Source organism: Cannabis sativa, chromosome X, assembly GCF_029168945.1.
Source record: "Cannabis sativa cultivar Pink pepper isolate KNU-18-1 chromosome X, ASM2916894v1, whole genome shotgun sequence".
In the NCBI taxonomy this organism is placed as follows: domain Eukaryota; kingdom Viridiplantae; phylum Streptophyta; class Magnoliopsida; order Rosales; family Cannabaceae; genus Cannabis; species Cannabis sativa.
Genome location: NC_083610.1, coordinates 6046284 through 6066924, shown reverse-complemented (window position 1 = coordinate 6066924; position 20641 = coordinate 6046284). Strand labels below are relative to the sequence as shown.

General features: G+C 31.1%; 3 protein-coding genes across 6 annotated transcripts; 1 reads left to right on the top strand and 2 right to left on the bottom strand.

The window, feature by feature from the left end:
- Nucleotides 1–3627: 3627 nt before the first annotated feature.
- Nucleotides 3628–4155, bottom strand: LOC115702373 (extensin). The gene has a single exon (XM_030629841.2). It carries the CDS (start codon nucleotides 4153–4155, stop codon nucleotides 3628–3630), a length of 528 nt encoding a protein of 175 aa, XP_030485701.2.
- Nucleotides 4156–5061: 906 nt separating this feature from the next.
- On the bottom strand, nucleotides 5062–9918 carry LOC115706720 (U-box domain-containing protein 52). 4 transcript variants are annotated; one of them, XM_061106666.1, is made up of 8 exons: nucleotides 9494–9918; nucleotides 9068–9159; nucleotides 8854–8975; nucleotides 8564–8773; nucleotides 7922–8183; nucleotides 7745–7846; nucleotides 6692–7120; nucleotides 5062–6024 (listed from the first exon to the last, which is right to left on the bottom strand). In XM_061106666.1, the coding sequence occupies exons 1-8, from the start codon at nucleotides 9516–9518 to the stop codon at nucleotides 5284–5286; spliced, it is 1983 nt and encodes a 660-aa protein (XP_060962649.1). In that variant the 5' UTR covers nucleotides 9519–9918; the 3' UTR covers nucleotides 5062–5283. The 4 variants fall into 4 exon arrangements, with proteins under 4 accessions (XP_060962649.1, XP_030490315.2, XP_030490311.2 ...); XM_030634455.2 differs by having other exon boundaries at nucleotides 7745–7849; nucleotides 9494–9917; XM_030634451.2 differs by having other exon boundaries at nucleotides 9498–9917.
- Nucleotides 9919–14984: 5066 nt separating this feature from the next.
- LOC115706704 (peptidyl-prolyl cis-trans isomerase CYP57) lies at nucleotides 14985–19184 on the top strand. Its single transcript, XM_030634431.2, has 10 exons — nucleotides 14985–15305; nucleotides 16019–16197; nucleotides 16298–16399; nucleotides 16497–16603; nucleotides 16690–16831; nucleotides 17105–17333; nucleotides 17664–17703; nucleotides 17954–18134; nucleotides 18292–18432; nucleotides 18672–19184. Exons 1-10 carry the CDS (start codon nucleotides 15086–15088, stop codon nucleotides 18810–18812), a joined length of 1482 nt encoding a protein of 493 aa, XP_030490291.1. The 5' UTR covers nucleotides 14985–15085; the 3' UTR covers nucleotides 18813–19184.
- The last annotated feature ends 1457 nt before the right edge of the window (nucleotides 19185–20641 follow it).

Below are 20641 nucleotides of genomic sequence, written 5' to 3'. Positions count from 1 at the left end.
ATTTTTTAGTCACAACATAAATTTTTTGTGACTAACTATGACTTTTGGTTACAATAAAAAACTACTTATGACTAAAACATAGCATTAGACACAAGTTGTAACTAATTTACTTTTAGTCACAACAAGTATTGTGGGTAAAACTATATTTAGTGACAACAAGTATTGTAAGTAAAATTATAGTTAGTCACAACAAATTGTAATTTTTGTGACTAATATCTTTAGCCACGGACCTTTTAGTCACAACATAAAAATGGTAATTAATAATTAGTCACAATTTTTTTACTTTTACTCACATGTTTTGTTGTGACTAAACGTAAAAAAAAATTGTAGTGAAAATCTTTGATGTATTTATGCTATTACAATCTCTCTGACCCTATGTCTTTGTGAATAGTAAAAAAAACTAATTAGAGTTTTTGATTCTGAACTTTCACATATACACTATTAAATTATGCTCTTCAAATTTTTCACGTCATTAATTTTTTTTTTGAATTATTGAGATTATTAAATTCAAAGATTTTTGTCCAATTTGTATAATTTCACTAACGCGATGATCATTTATATATTAAATTGTACCCTCTGAATTTTGATATCTATTTAATCGTGCTCTATAAACTTTCATCCAGACCAATATCTATAAAATCTTAGAATTTTTATAAAAATTTACGATTTTAGATAAAAATTTATAATTTTACTGTTACACATAATTTTTTACAAAAAATACTGTCTTTTTATAAAATAACCGTAAAATAACAAAATAAAACAATTAAAACAATAGTTAAACAACTAAAAAACAACCGTAGAACAACAGTAAAAACTTAACACAATACACAATATAAAATTTATACAATATTTTTGAAAAAAAAAAAAGTAGAAATTTATCCCCTAAAATCTTTGATGAATTTATGTTATTACGATCTGTCTGCCCTTATGTGTTTGTGGAACATTTTCTATTATTTATGTAGTACATAGATAGGGGACTTATGGTGTCCTATTGTAGGCTACTAATATTAATTCATATAAAATTATTGTCTGAACAAATACCAAATGTATCATTAATTAACATTGAGTAACCTATTTAGTACAGAGTTACTTTTTGTATGTACTTTTTCTTGTTTTTTTTTGCTTAATAAATGAATTTGTGGACAGATATTCTTGTTGCTCTAGTACATGCAAAGAAAGAGTAACCCATTTTTAGTATGTCATATAATATACAATTATGAGTATTAATTACAATAGTCAACCATGTTGATTGTTGCGTTGACCAAGCCCAGGCCCATCTCAAGCCCATTAGAGATTTTGGGCCAAAAAATCTAATTAGATTATGGGAAATTTACAAAGTACTAAGTTTTGTTATTTTACTTTTTTACTGTTTTTTTATGTTTTTATACTGCAATATACTGTGTTAAGTTTTCACTGGTGTTCTACTAGTATTTTACTGTTATTTTGAGTTGTTCTGCTTTGTGTTTTACTGGTATTTTATAAAAACACAGTATTTTTGAAAAGATTTCTGTGTGACAGTATTTTTGTAAAAATTAACCTAAATTCTAATATTTTGTAAATTTCCCTAGATTTTTGCAGGAATATATATATAATTATACTCACTTTATTTTATATGTTTTAATTTTTAACTTTGTTTTCATATTCTTTAAGATATATCCACTTTTATAGATGATATCTCTACTATACCCCTTAGGTTAATGTAAATTATGTGCTAGACTTAAGATCTTAAAATTGTTTTTGTAATTTTTCAAACTGCAATCGCACTGCAAGATCTTAAAATCGTGAAATCTACCGCAAAAATACAGTGCAGTGCGATTTAGGCAATTTATATTATCATCATATTAAATATTATAATAAAAATTTTAAAAAAAATAATTTAATAAAATTGTAACAATACTAAAAAAAATATTAAACTTTTAACGTCATAATATATACACTAATTAACTCATTATATTTAATATTCTCTAAAAATTATATAATGTATATATATATATATTTTTGTTAGAGATTTTATTACAATAAAAGATAAATTAAGATATATACAACTCAATTGTAAAAATAATACAAAGGCTAAAATAAGAGATTGATTAAATATATCTTACAACACACGTATATACACTATATATATTGCATATATATATGAAAGGTAAAAAAGAAGATTACAACACATGTAATATAATACATATATATAACAAGAGAAGAATATATGTATATACACTCACTCACGACCTTGAGTGTAGATCAGTGGGAATCACCATGACTTGAACAATGTATTTACACATTTGTCTAAAAGTTTATTTTTCCTATCTCTAAGTACTAAGAGAACTCTCTAAGAAGTATCTTTTAGAATTATCAAGCCTTAAGATTTTCTTGCAATGCATTCTTTTGATAGAAAACTTCTCTTCATAATATGAGCACTTTAGACCTCTTTATATAGTATTTAGGATATCACTATTTGAAATTCAAACTCGTAACCCCTAAGTTATGGACTCAAATGTAACTCATGCACACACCATAACTCATATAACATTAAAAATTTCAAATTAAGATGTGTAACATCTTTTTACACTCTTAATATTGGTAATAATGGTAGAGTTTACTCATAGTAACAAGTAACTCCCTCAAATATTACAAATGACAACTAATGTATATTATCATATGTTACATATTATTAGTTTATTACATATTATATATATCAATAATTTAATATTATATGTTAATAATACGATAAGTAAGAATAAATAAGAAATGAGAATAATATAGGGCCAATCTTAAGTTAAGGCAAGCTAAGGATAGCTATGCCCGCATCTAAGGCCCAAATAAAAAATATATATTTTTAATAATTTTTAAAAATACTATTTATTTTTATAATAAGGACCCTTTATTTTTTGTATTTCTTAGGGTACATTTCAACTTAAGCTGATCTTGGAATAATCTATATGGATGTTTCATTTAATATAATTGTATGAGGTGGACTTTATAAACATATAAGTTGTTCATATATAATGCGGAGTAGTTTGGACCATAATTATTAAATTCAACCACGAACCGCACCATACTGTACATAAATTGTTCATATATAATGCGGAGTAGTTTGGACCATAATTATTAAATTCAACCACGAACCGCACCATACTGTACATAAGTTGTTCATATATAATGCGGAGTAGTTTGGACCATAATTATTAAATTCAACCACGAACCGCACCATTGACGAAAATACAAACTAACCACACTCTAAAGAATTTCATATCTTATTTTTTATGCGATATGGTATAGTATGTGCAGGTTGATAAAAACTCCTACCTTAAGCTGCTTCACCTTTAAAAAAACAAAAATAATAATTTTTGTAGTAGTGTAACAATTAATTACCAATAATCTATTATGTAGAAGAAAATAGAGAATATGTGAATGATAGATCATCATCAGATCATGAACATGAAGCAGCAGTTATTTTTTATTATTATTAACTAAATGAAATTATTTAGTAACAAAATAATTACTAATTAACCCTTAACCCTTATGAACTAAAACTATGTATTATACAAAAATTAAATACACACAATTTATATAAAATATATATGTACACACACGTATATATATAGCACATTTTCAACTTTTCTCCGATCACCAAAACTGAAACACCACAAAGAGGAAGAAAATCTCAACAGCCACCGCGGAACAACCCACCGCCGCTGCCGCCACCCCGGAGGAATAGAAATAATAGTAAGGATAAGGATACTCATCATGGTCATGCCCTCCTCCTCCTCCGCTGCCGCCGGCAGCCGGAGACGGCGGCGTCTTATTTCCGACCACCACTATCGGCGGTGAAATCTGAACGGGGGTTTTGGAAGGGGGCGGAGGAGACCCAGTTGTGTAAATCCACGCCGGAGAAGGTGGCGGCGCCGCCTTCTTAGGCGGAGGTGATAAATCCGGCTGCAACGGCGGTGGCAAGAATGTGAAGTAAGTGGGTGGCGGGGCGTTGTTTGCCGGTTGAATCGGCGGGGCCGGCGGCGGTGGTTGTGACTTTTCGGGCTGAGACGGCGGTGGTGAACAGATGACTGGACACGTGGCGCAATCGCTTATGCAGAGTAAACTTGCTTGATCGTCTGATTGCTGGTCTTGGTAAGTTAGTGTGGGCATCATTAAGAACATGGTTGTTATAACTAATAAAAACCAAGTCTTTTTTAGTGATAGAACACATTTTCTTCTACCCATTTCATAAAAATTGTTTCTTTCTCTCTTTTTCTCTTTGAATTCATGTAACATAATTATATATATATATATATATGTATATAGATTATTATATGATGCTTGTGTATGGCTCATCAAAAAGGGTTTTTGAATAAGATTCTTGCTCTAGTGATGAAGATTTGTTTTACTTTTTATTAATATAAGTTAAATTAAGTTAGTACAATTTGCAAATTATAGTGTTTTCTTTTTGTCTCATTTGTTAATAAATGGTTAAAGTAGAATAATAATTAAGGTAAACTTAGTGTTTTTCATAATCTTATTTTGGAGTTTGATGAGTTTTTTTTGTAATATATCAAAAAGAGAAGAGAATCCTAAGTAAAGCTTCTTTAACAAATAATGTCATTCTTTCTTTGAGATCAATAATAATACCTTTCTGCAAACTTAATCAATACCTTTTTTGTGCTTCTTAACTTATACTTGTCTTTGCTAGGTGGGCTTCTTCTTCATCATAAATATACATATATGTATATATACTTTCATAATTATGAATCATCATGTTACTAATAGGATCATGATTAATAATGAAGTATACAGTTTATTTTATCATTTAACAAAATAGTGAATTCAATTACTAATTTTTGCAAAATACAGAATTTAAAAAAAATATTCTCTCAAAATTAAATTTAAGTATTTATTTATAACCGAGAAACAAACTTAAATATTTACACTAAATTACTAAAAAATGAAACACAAAAATTAAAATTAAAAACCCATTGAAGATATTTCTTTAAATACATAATAATACACTAAATAAAAAATAACACATAGATATTGACTTGACATTTTACAACCAAGTATCTAGAGAAGTTTTAGAAATATAATTTAAGTATTATTACTGTCAAAAATTAAACTTAAGTATTTATCTGTAACCGAGAATCAAACTTAAGTATTTACACCGAAATTATTCAAAAAAACACAAAGATTAAAGTTAAAACCCCATTGAAAATATTTCTTTAGATACATAACAATACACTAGTTTCAAATTTCCAACAAAAAAAAAAAAGTGTGATTTTGAGATAGTTTTGATCATTATAAAGTAGGAGAATTATTACTAGTATTGTTGTGTGGATGAGTAGTAGTAGTAGTCCTTCCAAAGTCTTTTAACCTCTTAAGTTGAGGTACAATATCCAAAGCAAGATCAGGCCTATCCTTTTTTCTCAACTCAGCACATTTCAATGCCAAATTAGCAAAAGCAAGAGTTTCATCAATTGGCCAATCTGTTATTGCAGGGTCTAACATATCACCAAAATTTCCTTTCTCAATAGCTTTACTAACATGATGAGCTAACCCCATTGGGGGTTTAGCCGTTATGATTTGAAGAAGTAAGATCCCAAAGGAATAAATGTCAGATTTTGTTGTTAATCTTCCGGTTTGTTGGTACTCTGGATCGATGTAACAGAATGTCCCGGCTGCAGATGTCATTCGGTATTGTGTTACTTGATCAGCTACAGACGGTGGTACTAACCGAGCTAGGCCAACATCGCTTATTTTGGTAACGAAATTTTTGTCTAAGAGTATGTTACCAGGTTTAAGATCGCGGTGTACTAGTGGCTCGGGTTTTGTTTGGTGTAGGAATAGAAGTGCTGTTGCTACTTCTGATGCTATTTTGAATCTTTTTCGCCATGAGATTGGTGGGGTGTTGCCTCTTTGACATAGCCGGTCTTCTAAGCTACCGTTGTTCATGTATTCGTAGACTAAGCAACCGAATTCTGGACAGGCGCCTAAGAGGAGTACCATGTTTGGATGTCTAATGCAGCTTAGAACCTCAACCTGTGTTCATGTCCAAACACAAAGCAAAAAGAATGACACTAATTCTTAATTATACTACAATAATTATAAACCTTTCAAAGTTATTTACAAAACAGAAGAGTCGATCGGTAACTTATACAAAAACACTGGATCAAGCTCAGAATATCATTATGATCATATTTGTAAAATACAGAGTCCAAATTCATTTAACAAAACAAAAGAATGGATCGGTAGCTTATGCAAAAAAAAAAATCAAGCTATTTAACAAAACAGAATAGCCGGTCAATAACTTATGCAAACCACAGTATCAAGCTCAGGGTGTCATTATGTTAATTTTTTGCAAATTATAGAGTCTAAATTGTTATTTAACAAAACAGAATAATTGATCGGTAACTTATGCAAAACACAAATCCAAAATTCACTATGTAATTGCATGTGTATATGTGTTAAATTACACCTACATGTTCAAAATTACTCAAAGGAATTGTTCTTCTTGTCAATAAACTTCACATGATAAAAGAAAAAAGAAAATGAAAAGATAGGAAAATGTTTGAATGTGAACCTCATCCTATTCAAGTTTGATACAATGAATAATATGAAATTTTTTATTTCATTGGTTTTTTCCTATTCTTATTCCTAACAAAGAGAATATATGATTTTGATGAGTGAGTAGAATAGAATAGAATACCTCTTGTTGAAATTGCTTCCTTCCTTGTGCTGCATCAGGTCTTAACACCTTAATAGCAACTGGTGTGTGATCAAGTTTGCCTTTATAAACAGGTCCATAACCACCTTCACCAATTTTCATTGACTCTGAGAATTTCTCAGTTGCAGCTTCAATTTCCTCTATGCTGTATTTTCTATACCGAAAATCGTTCCTAGACAAGGCTGTCAGTGCTCGGTTCTTCTCCTCGGCCTCTCGCCTCGCTATCATCTCCGCCTGTTTTCTTCTTTGTGCTTCCTTCTCAGCCATTTTTTGTGCTATTTCGGCCGCTTCTAGTGCAGCTTTGCACTTTGCTTTTTCCATTTCCGCAGCTGCAAGAGCCGCCTCTTCGGCATTCCTTGCTTCTTCAAACTTCTTACTCTCCTCCAACTTCCACTGGCTCAACTCTCTAGCCTGAAAAATATTGGGAAAACATAATTCAATACAAGAAATCACACTAAAGAAAGTGCGAAAAATGCAAAATTTCACATAAATTAGAACGATCATTCGGTGTGTTTTCAGGAAATTTGAAATAATTTAAAGTGCCGAAAACAAGGTCTAAACAGATAGTATATTACATACCATAGACTTTGTATTCGAAATTTATAAACTATTCAAATTTTTAAAAAACGTATAATGCTTGATCTGACTATACTAATCATCTTAGGAGGCTTATACCTTCTCCACATGAATAATTCAGGGTACCGAAAATAAAATTCACACAAATAATAAATTACGTGTGTGGTGAAAAAATAAATTTAGACTTTGATTTCGATATTGTAAACTATTCTATATATTCCAAAAACGTACAAAATGCTTGCTCTAACTACAATACACCATTGGCAAGCATTCTATGTGTTTTTAGGAAATTCAGAATAATTTAGGGTACCGAAAATAATGTCCAAACAGACAGTATATTGCGTGCTTGGTGGGGAAACAACTTTAGACTTTATTTCGACATTGTAAACTATTCTAAATTTTTTTAAAATGTACAAAATGCTTGCTCTAACTACAATAAACACCGTCGTCGAAAATCACCTTATTTTTTGCTGAGATTGCTTCTTTACAAGCTGAGCTATACATATCCATAGTTTGCTTTAATTCAAGCTTTAATCTCTTCATCTCAGCTTCAATTTCTCTCTGCTGTTATACCAAAATTCATATCATATATAGTCAAATTAATTAAACAACAAATATAATTAAAATATTACTCACAGCTGAAAGTCTAGATGCAGATAGTCTTGGTGGACTTGGGGCAGTACTGAATTCAAAGCTTTGACCTGTGATATCCATTGATCCAAACATACCAAAACCGCCTTGAATGTCGCTTTCTTCGGCGTTTGAATCGCGGCCAAAAGATGATCTGTGGCAATTGTTGACAAGGTCCATGTTATCCAACAATAGAAGTGAAGGTGCACTTTTAGTCCTCTCTCTTACTGGTATCATTTTATTCATCCCTCCTTTCATGTGTTGTGCTCTGTCCAAAAAAAATCGAAAATGATACAAAAAACCTAACAACAAAACAATATCTTGAGTATTGGTACAACCCCAGTTGTGTTTTCAGTATCTGAATAGTTATAATCTTGATTTTTATAGTTATAGCTGACATTTCTCGATTTTGCTTTGTCCACAAGTGTATAAAAAACAAAAACACGCGTGTAACAGATTTTTTGAACCCTATTTTTTCGGAAAAATGTAAGGTATATTCTAAAGCTACAATGTACGTTGTAATAGAAAAAGATTATAACTATTCAGATATCAAAAACACAAGGGGGTTTAGGACCGATATTCTCATTTTAACCGAGTAATACCGAAGAATTTTCGAAAATAATAATAAGGAATTTGTTGTGTATTCACCTAGCTCCATGATCAACTTCACCATGTTCATTTGGAACACAAGGTGGCAATCCTTGTGGAGATGGTTGTCGAGGCGGGGCAGCGGTGTTGAGCGCAGGCCTTTGAGCGTTTTTCGCGGTTACTATTTTCCCTTTCGATATCACAAACACAGAACAAAAATCTGGTGCAGATTTCACAATACTAGAGGGCACATCTATGCTCTTAAACTTTCTGCAATAAACCAATTATGCCATGAAAAAAAAAGGGTCTTTTCTTTTGAGAAAATAGAGATAGAGAAAGAGAAACCGAACCTTGTAAGAGCATTTCTTTGAGATGCACCAGCAACAAGATTAGTGATGCAATTCTTGTTGATATAATCAACAATTGCTTTAGCAACATCAGAATCATCAAGAACAACCTCTTTCAATACAACCTGAAAAGAAGAAAGATTGATAATTCAATGTTCTATCTTTGAGGAATTATCACAAACACTTGGTGGGCAATAATAAATCTCGAATTAGTTACCGCTTTTCGAGCACAATATGCTCGGAAAGGAGCGAAAACACTGCGAGCATCGGAGTCTCCCGATTCGCTGCTGTTGCTGCTGCTTGTGCTCTCTGTGTATCATTCAAATCAATCAAAAATCAGAGTAAAATGAAATGACAAGATACTATCATTATCGCCAGAACTACTAGACATGTCATAACCCTTAAAAAAATATTATTCCTTTCATTATAATAATCGCGAATCCACTTAGATAGTTCTTTTAAATTTCGAATAGTCTTCAAACTCTTCGATTTTCGATTATTTAATAAAATCATTTAATGAAAGTAGAACTCGATTTAAATGAAAATAATTTCTATTCTAATATATTTTATCCTTATCGTTGTCGCTATTTATTTACTCAATCTCACTCTCTAACAAAAAGATTGTAGAAAAGAATAAAGGTACCTACGATAATTTTTATGTCTAACATGAATGAGAATGATGAAGGGATTGGTAATCATGAGATTATCGATAGCCCATCGAACGGCGGCTTTACTATTCTTATTGTCCTTCTCAACCGCCACCGCGGTGGCATTAAACGGAGGAATGGTATCGTCCGGATAAAATTGGGAAGCCATTGTTGTTAGTATAGCAAAAATACCGAAAACACCACCACCGACAACAGCAGCAACAACCTCCTCCGCCGCCAACACCCGGTAGAGTCCGCCGGCGAAGGATTATACAAAGGGAGAATATAAATTAAGGTTATTTATTTGCTATAGGTTTTGTCTTATGTTTTTGTTTTTTACAAGAAAGAAAAACTCAAGTCTCATTCTCTCTCTCTCATGATATGGATAACCGAATTAACTAACTTTTAAATTTACGTTTCACTCTCAACCATTGGCTTTAATTAGACTTAAGGCTTTAATTAGGTTGTTTGACCAAGCCATCATCTCTTTCAATTAATTGATTTTTTTTTTTTTTTTGAAGAATGATTAAAAAAAATTAGTTAAATATGATAATATAATAAATTTATAATTTTTTTTTGTGAATTTTTGATGTAGGTATATATTTTTTTTGGACATTTAATGGAAATGTTTTAATAAAATTATTTGACCTCATTTATAAGTGACAAATTTAGTATAAATGCGTAACACGAGTAATAAGTATAAATTTGGTTAGCAAAATAATAATAATAATTTTTTTTATCAATGAGCAAAAATTAAAAGATTTGAAAATAATAATGCTGTCTAATAAGAGTGTTACTGTACCGTCAATATTTTATTACAATTTTTTAGTCAACTTTTGTATTTTTTTTTTTTAAGGGAAAATACCATGTTATTATAAATCAAAAGATAGTTCGTTTACAATAACAAGTATATCGGCGGTGGAATATTATCCAACCAAAAGCAAGCTTCTTCTAACCCTAAAGCATATCTAACTAACCCATGGACAGCCATGTTAGCATTACGCTTAACATGAGAAATAGATACGTTAGGGAGAGAGGAAAGAAGACAAGATATGTCTACAATTAAGTCTTGAAAAGAGAAAATTGCAGAACAAGTGCCAGTCAAGGCGTTAGAAACGATGAGCGCATCTATTTTAATATGAGTAATTGGCACTTCCATTTGTAAAATCCAGTTGATGCTGTGAAACAAAGCTTTAGCTTCCATTTCATGGGATGCGAAGTTGCCAACAATAGGCTTTGACATAGCAGCAAGAATACGACCAGTAGAGCCACGAACCACTTCTCCCACTCCGATTACGTTGTGCTGACTGTCCACGGCGACATCAACATTTAGCTTTAAAGCAAATGGAGGAGGGGGCTGCCATGGAGGAGCAGCTACAAAGGCGTTTTGTTGATGTTGTTGGTGATGTGCTGCTGATCCAGATGGTTGCTGTGGTGCTGAGTTGTGATGATGAAATTTTGTTTGGGCTGTAGCAAATTGATGCAAATAATTGGCAGCAAAGGAACCCACAGTTCTTGCCACTTTGGCGTTGTGACCGTGCACAACACGATTACGCTCAGTCCAAATACACCATAAAATGCAAATTATGAGTTCCATTTCTGGTTTAGCATATATGGTTGAAAGTTGTACCAAGTAATCGCCTTTATGCATTGTTGAGGAAGATTGCCAATCAAGATTAAAACCTGCATATCGCCAAACTACACGGGCATATTTACAGCCAAAGAAAGCATGGCCTATTGATTCCCAAGCCCGATGACATAGAGAACAAGTTGCATCCGTGATAATTTTTCTTCGAACAAGGGAAGTAGCAACTGGTAGTGCATCTTGGAGAGCTCGCCAAGTGAAGATTTTAAAGTCAACTTTTGTATTTGAAAATACATGTTAAAATATAATTTTTTTTCATAGCAATATTCGTTATACTTACAACAACTCACAACATCAATCCTGTAAATTTTGAAAAAATTTCAAATAATTTATAATGGCAAAAATAAGTCTGAAGTTTTTTTGAACATGCGTGGTAAATTGATATCATATTTTTTTATATTGATGATATTGTAATTATAACGAATACTGTTATAAAAAAAATGTAATATGTAATTTCGAGCGTGAAAATTGACTGATACTCCTAAAAATACATTACATTTGTTTTTACTAAAAAATAATTTTGATTTTTTATTCAAAAATTGAATACTAAATTTACAAAATATGTAGAAATTAATTTTTCGTCAAATTTTTTTTATATATAAAATCTCTTTTGTTATATTAATTTATTTAGGTGGCGTTTGGTAACACTTTTGTTTTTTAATTTTAAAAACAGAAAAATGAAAGTAGATTTTTTGTTTTTAAAATTTTGTTTTAAAAAAACAAAAATGTGTTCTATAACCACTTTTGTTTTTAAATTTTAAAAACAGAAAACAAAAGTGTGTTCTGTAACCATGTTCTGTAACCATTTTTATTTTTCAATTTTAAAAACAAAAAACATAAACTTTGATTTTTTTTTTCTTTTTTTAAATAAAAAATTATGAATATCATTTATTTTTATTTTTCAACAAATACATAAAAATAATAATAAAAAAATTAAATAAAAAATACTCATTAACATCTTAAAAAAATTCAAGTAATTTAAAATCACGAAACTCATTATCTATAACACAAAACCGACAAAGTCATAATGAAATATGAACTAATAATTGTTCAATCTTGACGAAAAATATTAAAAAAGTTCTAATTGTTAATAAGCTTCACTAATAATTTAAAATCTAAGGAATATTTTATAAGCACACAACACAATCAAATCAAAATTTGGTAGATTCTATCTTAGAAAAACAATAACAAATAATGCAGAAAACAAAATAAAAGAAATTGACAAAACATAACTGGATTTATACTAGTTCAGTCTAGAGATTTTAATATGAACAAAGTATCTGTTAGAGACTTATCTCAGATCAGCAAAGATCAATCTAGGAAACCATCGTGAATAGAACCCAACTGAGAATTTAAAGAACTATTTTACATTCAACAACTTAAAAATCACTCATTTAGAGAATCTTAATTGCTGAGCCCTTTGAAAGGAGCTGGTATTACTCAAATACAATTCTAAAAAATAATACTGTAATAATCTTTTCAAAATTCAAAAGTAATATGATTTTTTCTTTTTTTGGGATTAGGAGGGAATGCCACATTTATAACCACTAAACATAAATAATGCTAAGAAGTATACTAATACAAGGTAAGTGTTCACAGCTTTTTAGATGATCGATACTTAGAGTACTGTCATAAAAAGGTGTGTTGTCATTTCACTAGCTTTACTCACTTAGAATGTAAGTTGTGTCTAATCTGGTTGGTCAATGTGGTTGCTTATAGTTGTGCCTGTTTAAGATGCAGATGAAATTTAAGAGAAGAGATTATGAGTGAGGAGCGATATAAATTTGAATATCTTTTAACAGATGATTCAATATGTTCATATCTTTTTTACAACATAGTACATAACTTCTAAGCAATTTGAGTAAGAAAAAAAATGATATCGATAGCACAAAACCTTTGACTACAAAAGTAATGCATAAATCTCTTAAGCTTTTTCAGTAATGAACTAGCCTTAGACTGATTGACTGAAGAAAAAAAGAAAACCCCTCATTGCTCTATTTTACAATGGTGAAATTATTGTGATTTCAATAAGCATGTTATTGACAAATGATCTAAACCATTGCAATATTGTAAATTTAGGAGTAAAAGAAGAATATTTTTTTGAAAATGCCAAACTCAAAAGTTATTATCTGACAAACACGACAATCCACACAATTTTAGAATATTAATACAGATAAAAATCATAGAAATATAAATAGGTTCTTCCATTGGTGCTTCAATGATGTATCAATGGTGATGGGTGATTAAGAAAAGAATGTATGAATACGAGGGCACCTTTATTAAGTACACCACAAGATGCATCTCTCATCTCATGAAGGCCCCTGCCCTGACATGTAACATTTTACACTATAATACTAACTTACTCCCCTTTCCCTAATAACCCCCACAATTTCTGTCAAGTAAAGAAAATCAATATATAACAGCTAGACCTATAGATGCACTTTATATGAAAAAACCTATTGAGATCGTGGGTAAGAATGTTTTGTGAGATTAAACTCATTTTAGAGATTAAACCCAAAATCAAGTAATAGAAATTAATAATACCTTTTTCAGAGAACTTTAGAAAGGAAACCCAAAGCTCTAATTGGTGAGATTTATAGGAGATGATACTGTATAAACCCCATTTCAAAGATTAAACCCAAAATCTAATATGAGAGATTAAACTCAAAACCCATTTCAAAGATTATATGTGAAAACTAAATAGAAATTTCCTCAAACTTTGCAAACCTAAAATAAAAAGAAAATATAAGAGAATCATACCTGTAACAACAAAAATTCTTCTTCAAGCTACTCTCATCATGATAGTCTCCTTTTACATTTTCAAATTTGGCAATGAAATAAAGAGAAAAAAAATCTGAGAGAGAGGGAGAGAGAGAACGATATATAGAGAGGGAGAGAAGGAGATATTACCTGTGGAGTAGCTGAAGCCATGGAAGAGAACTTGAGCTTTTGAAAGAATAAGCGAGACAGAAGTTGAGAAATCTGTTTTTAAAATCAACAAAAATTTGTTTTTAAAATTTATTAAGTTTTGTTTTTTAATTTTAAAAATAAAAAGCAAAATCTACCTACCGAACGCACTTTTCAGTTTTGTTTTCACATTTTTAATTAAAAAAACAAAAATCCAATTTTAAAATCATTACCGAACAACCCCTTATTCTTTTTATATTTTTAAAAATATTCTCATCCTAATTTTTTTTTTAAAAAAAATGATGTCACAATAATTAGACCAATGAAACATTAGGGCTGTACATCGGTCGGTTTAGTCGGTTTATACTATATATTTTCCAACCCGACATAAAGATCGGGTTATAAAATTCTGCATGCAAACTGCCCAATTTAAAAAAAAAAAATTCTGGACCCGACCGACGGGTTGGGCGGGTTGGGCGGGTTAACCCGCCCAAACCGAATTAGGATTTTTTTTTTTTTTTTTTTCGTATTCAACTAAAATAAAAATTAATAACATTAAATACATAATATTCCAATCTAAATTCAATTTAGGGATTGAGTTTTTTTTAATATATATTATATATTATTATATATTATATAATATATAATATATATATAATAAAAAAAAAAACTCTTAATCGGGTTAAATCGGTTTGGGCGGGTTCATTGGGCGGTTTGGGTCAAAATTCAACCCGCCCAATTTACAGATTGGGCGGTTTAGAATTTTGTCAAGTTATGTCGGTTTGTATTTTTTTTCGGTTTTGTCGGTTTGGTTTAGTCGGGTTATTCGGGTTGGGCGGTTTACGAAAATTTCTGTACAGCCCTATGAAACATAATAAGGCGGGGGTTTAATATGCAATATTTAAAATATTTGTGGCCAAAATAAAATTAAAGCTAAAATTCGGGGGCATATTAGATATTAATCGTAACTTTTATCTTCTTCCCCAAACTGAGCTCACAAAATCGGATTTTTGGCGCTCGAAATCGGCGATCTACAATGTCGGCGATTTACGTCTTAGAGCCTCCGACGAGGGGAAAGGTGGTCATCACAACCACGTACGGACCTCTCGACATCGAGCTATGGCCCAAGGAAGCGCCCAAGGCTGTACGGAACTTCGTCCAGCTCTGCCTCGAAGGTTACTACGACAACACAATCTTTCATCGCGTTATTAAGGGCTTTCTTGTTCAGGGCGGCGATCCTACCGGAACCGGCACAGGTCTGATTTTTTTCACTGTTAATTTGGATGAAATGGGATTGTATATGAGTATGAATATATATATATATGTGTGTGTGTGTGTGTGTGTATGTGTGTGTACTTGTTTGGTGGTTAGGGTTTTGCGATTTGTAATTAGTTTTAGGTATTTTGATGAAATGACTCTGTATATCAATTATGAATACATATGTGTGTGTGTGTGTTTTGCTTACTTGATATGGTAGATATGGTTGTGATTAGGGCTTTGCTATTTGTGTATATGAATATAAATATATGTGTGTGTACTTGTTTACTTGATAAATGACTCTGTATATGAATATGAATATATATTATATGTGTGTGTGTACTTGTTTACTTTTGATATGGTGGTGATTGGGGTTTTGCGATTTGTAATTGGTTTAAGGGATTTTTTAGGTTTTTGCACACTCAATTTGGATAAAGTGGCTCTGTATATTAATATGAATACATGTGTGTGTGTGTGTGTGTGTGTGTTTGCTTACTTGATATGGTGGTGATTAGGGTTTTGTGATTTGTAATGGGTTTAAGAGATTTTGAGGTTTTTGCACACTCAATTTGGATAAAATGGCTCTGTATATATGAATACGTATGCTTGTTTGACTTGATGTGGCCGTGATTAGGGTTTCGCGATTTGGAGCAATTGGTTGAAGGGGTTTTGAGGTTTTTTCTTAGTGTGGTTTATTATTCTTTTTTTGTAGGTGGTGAGAGTATATATGGAGGTGTTTTTGGTGATGAGTTTCATTCGCGTTTGAGATTTAAGCATAGAGGACTAGTTGCTTGTGCTAATGAGGGTTCACCCAATTCCAATGGGAGTCAGTTTTTCATGTCGTTGGACCGATGTGATTGGCTTGACCGAAAGCACACCATTTTCGGGAAGGTGATGCTTTCTTCTATTGCTAAATCCTTTAAAGTTTCATCTTTGAGAAGTGAATTAAGTGTTTTGATGTTATTTCTTATGTTTGGTGTGTTATTTCTAGATTACTGGGGATTCAATTTATAATCTAACGAGGTTAGGAGAAGTTGAGACTGATAAGGATGATCGTCCATTGGATCCACCCCCAAAGATATTATCAATTGAGGTAAGTTTAGGGACAGTTCTATATCTGTTCATTTTGCCCTTTGATCGTTTATGTATGTGTTTTTGAATATTGAGCTCCTTCGATACTTATATTCTAGGTATTGTGGAATCCATTCGATGATATTGTACCAAGAGAACGTGTAAAATCTAAGGATCTTTCAACAAGCGATACTGACAATAAGGATACAAAGAAAAAAGCTGTTAAGTAAGTGTTTATTTGTGTCCGCCCCTTTTAGAGTGTCTTGTGCAAATTATTTGGCTAAATGTGGTCTCTTTACATGCACATTTCAGAAAGTTGAATTTACTTTCATTTGGAGAAGAAGCTGAAGAAGAGGAGAAGGAATTAGCAGCTGTGAAGAAAAAAATCAAGAGCAGTCATGATGTACTCGATGATCCTCGTCTTCTGAAGGATGCTATTCCAAATGATGAATTGGTAACTATCTACTTTCTATAGGTCACTGATGCACTTGCTGTTATTTTCTTACAATGTTACATTTGAAGTCTGTTAATATGGTTAAGATGAAAATGTGTTGGCTTGGTGTGGTTCATTCATAATACATGTATGGACACTTTAAGAATTTGCAAGCTTACATCTACATATTATGCAATAACTCAGAATCTCAGATATGTATGTATAATATCCTTGCTTTAAGTAAGCAAATAATGATCAAGAGGACAAGTTTCGTAACCAATGTTTCACATGCAGAGTTCTGAAGCCAAACAAGTAAGAAGGGGTGTGCAGTTATCCGTTAGAGAAGCTCTAAACTCGAAGAAAGAGGAATTTCAGAAGGATTCAAAAGTTAAATCTTTTAGCGATGATGATGATGATGATGAAGATGAAGATGAGGCAAACTTTGATGCTCGGATGCGGCAGAAAATAATAAAGAAAAGAAATCAATTGGGAGATTTACCACCTAAGCCAAAATCGCGAAATGGTATGTAGTCAACAGTGCATTTCCGGTACTATAATTCCCCAATATTGAACCAAACATCTCACTAACTTATATCTGGTTTTAGTAATTTCTATTCATAACAAAGTGGAATCGGTTAATAGTTGCACGCGCATGTTTTCTTGTGCTACTTACCTAGGCAAACATCGAGTTAGAATCGAGCTTTTTAATTTCAAATCCTTGAAAAGAATATTCATGTATGTTATCTAAATTAGAAAGTAATTTGAAATGTCTCTTCATTGTAGTGCATATCCTTATCCCATTTTTTAACTGTTGCCTTAATCTTTGCTATGCCTCTATCATTTGCTTTTGCAGGAGGTTCTAAGCCAAAGGGACGTGCAGTATCTCCATCTAGGTATGTCATTCTAGACATTCTATAAAAACATCTATCTAAAGTTTGTTTGTCTGCATAATACAATCACTTTACTGTAATGGTCTTCGGGGCATCGGTGTGATGAACTGGTTCAGCACATTAGGTTTAGATATGAAGGGACTTTCTCCTAAATATAGTATGAGGTTTCTGATTCATTTGCATTACATTCAAAGGATTCTTTTTGTTAAAAAAGCAATATATAAACTGTTGCTGATTATTTTTATATCACCAGGTCGGATGATGAACAACCTAAAATGGAGAAGCTCTCTATGAAGAAAAAAGGAATAGGATCAGACGTGAGAGCTGAACGTATGGCCACTGCGAATCTAGACTTACAACTATTGAATGAAGCTGAAAGAGGAAGGCAATTGCAAAAGCAGAAGAAGCGCAGACTTGGTGGACGTGAAGATGAGGTATATATGTAATGTTTTGAATTGGTCATCACTACATATAAAATAATTAGATGCATAGCTATTGATATTAGCATCATTTGCTAAATAAATTTATAATTAATATCTTCTCTGGTTATTTTATATTAATTTTTCTTCACCTTGGTTATGTTTCCTTTAGGTTCTAGCAAGACTAGAGAAGTTCCGGAAGAACGTAATTCAGAAACCTGCTGAACCAAGTAGTAAAACTGGAAGTGGTGGCACTGATGAGGACGTTTCTGATTGGAAAGCTGTTCGTTTAAAATTCGCTCCCGATAGCAAGGTAAGCTTCTGGTATATCTTTATTGCATCTGCATGATCATTTGCCTAGAGACACTGCAGAGAAGAACGGGGACTCATACTCTGCATGTCATTAAAATTTTCGCTAATAAGACTGTCTCGTTCATTTGAAATTGCTATGTATGTGTCCAAGAGGCACTCGGATGCCACAATTTGAGCTGATTATTCAGATTTCCCGTCTGCATTGTCTTGTAAAGAGTTTGTCCATTGAATCATTCGCAGGATCACATGTCGAGGAAGGAAGACGTCAATGACTATGTTGTTGTTGATCCACTTTTGGAGAAAGGAAAGGAGAAGTTCAATAAGATGCAAGCAAAGCAAAAACGACGAGAACGAGAGTGGGCTGGCAAATCGCTCACTTAACATCTCCTCCTATTCCAAGTTTTTCCTTCCAACATTTAATATCTAATGAGCTGATTGTGCAGATATCAAATCAAAGTCTCGATAGGTTAGATTTCGGACAAAGCAGCAGGAGGAGACTGACTCGAGTTCGAGTTTTATGGCTCTGCCAAAATGAGTGATTTTGGTATTGCTCTCTCAATCTCAATCTCATCTTAACCCTTTTTTATATTTATTTTGTTTGACAATTTTGATTTTAAGTAAAGAATTCAAACAAATAGTTGTAAATACATAGGTGTAACTTTTGTTTTGTGTGCATTATTAAGGCCATTAATTTGGGAAAAATTCTAATCATTTTTGTTTTATAGTATTTTTGCTCTTATGAACCAAAGAAAAGTCTTTTGTTCCTTTCTCCATTTAGTGATGGACTTGTCATTAATATTTGATTAATTAATCTATACATTCATGATTAATTAATATGTCATCAATATTGTTTTGTATGTATATGTTTATATATTGAAAAAAAAATGTTTTTGAGATAAAAGTTCGAAGTTGACACAAATTTGAGTATCCTTATTATTTATTGTGTATAAACATATATGTTAGTGGACAAAGTAAAAGATGCCACAACTTAAATTTGGGGTTTTAATATCTAGAATAAGTCTAAATTTATTATTTGTTTTTTTGTAAAAAAAAAAAAGAAAAAAAGACTTTTGACAACATTTTTTTTATTTGTTCGAGTTTGAAGATACCTATGCTCTTTTTTTTATATAAAATCTTTCCATAAAATAATTTTTTGAGAAAAAATTTTATTTTTACAAACTTATATTTCAAAAGCTATAATGGAGAAAATTATTTTAAGAGGAATATAGATTTTTTAGAAAAGTTTGATAAATATGGAGAAATTATGATTTTACTTAAATCTATAGTTTTTTATTTTCAATTTAAGTTAGTTTTATGGAATTATATTTCCAAATTTTTAAGTTATGAAATAAAACCTTGTTTTATTTGTTAGCTAATTTTTGTAGAGGTAGTATAGGCCTAGCTTGGCAATATGAGTTTTAGATCTGACAAAAGGAATAATTAGATACCACCAATAATCATTCCTTGATCTAAATCTAGGTGGTCTAGTATTTTATTTAGCAAAAATAAGAGAAAATTATAATATAAAATAAAAAAACTTAATTTAGTAAAAGAAGCATATATAAATTGATAGATAGATAATCAAGATATAATAGTTTCCTTTGAAGAACATTCACATCTTCTTTTGATTTTGAACCTTTGAAATTGACTTTTCTTTCCATTTGAAGAAAAATAAAAAGAAGAAGAAGAATGGTGTGTCATATGTTGCAATTTTATTTGTTGAAAATTGAGTAGGATCATTTGAAAATGATGTAAAATAAATAGATAAATGTTATTTTGGATTCTGTATTTTGCAAAAATTATTTATTGGACTTTCTGTTTTGTTTATGGCAAAATAGAATAGACTATGTATTTTCTAAAATTGTATAAATAGGACACTATTATAATCTGATTTAGAGATGTTATGACAAAATTGGTTACATTTTCTGTGTCTATTCGTGTTAAAAATTATCTAAAAGTTGTTATATTAAAAAATAAATTATTGAAAATTGGGTTTATGGTTTTATTTTTACTATTTTAGAAAATATAAGGTTCATATTATTATTTAACAAAATAGAGGATCTAATTAGTAACTTTTGCAAAATACATAATCTAAAATGATATTTACCGAAAATAAATATATAGGTAGAGAGACATTTGATTAAAAAAAATATCATACACTTATTCCATTGAAAGTTATATTTTAAATTCTCATTTGGGTAAAGTTATAT

What these genes read in the sequence shown, in the direction of transcription:
- LOC115706704 (XM_030634431.2), top strand. Translation starts at nt 15,086, where the DNA reads ATGTCGGCGATTTACGTCTTAGAGCCTCCGACGAGGGGAAAGGTGGTC. An exon ending in TAAGCCAAAATCGCGAAATG is followed by an intron (nt 17,334 to 17,663) that starts GTATGTAGTCAA and finishes TTGCTTTTGCAG; the next exon opens with GAGGTTCTAAGCCAAAGGGA. An exon ending in TTGGTGGACGTGAAGATGAG is followed by an intron (nt 18,135 to 18,291) that starts GTATATATGTAA and finishes TGTTTCCTTTAG; the next exon opens with GTTCTAGCAAGACTAGAGAA.
- LOC115706720 (XM_030634443.2), bottom strand. Translation starts at nt 9,666, where the DNA reads ATGGCTTCCCAATTTTATCCGGACGATACCATTCCTCCGTTTAATGCC. An exon ending in CAAAGAAATGCTCTTACAAG is followed by an intron (nt 8,774 to 8,853) that starts GTTCGGTTTCTC and finishes GGTTTATTGCAG; the next exon opens with AAAGTTTAAGAGCATAGATG. An exon ending in GGAAGCAATTTCAACAAGAG is followed by an intron (nt 6,025 to 6,691) that starts GTATTCTATTCT and finishes ACATGAACACAG; the next exon opens with GTTGAGGTTCTAAGCTGCAT.
- LOC115702373 (XM_030629841.2), bottom strand. Translation starts at nt 4,155, where the DNA reads ATGTTCTTAATGATGCCCACACTAACTTACCAAGACCAGCAATCAGAC.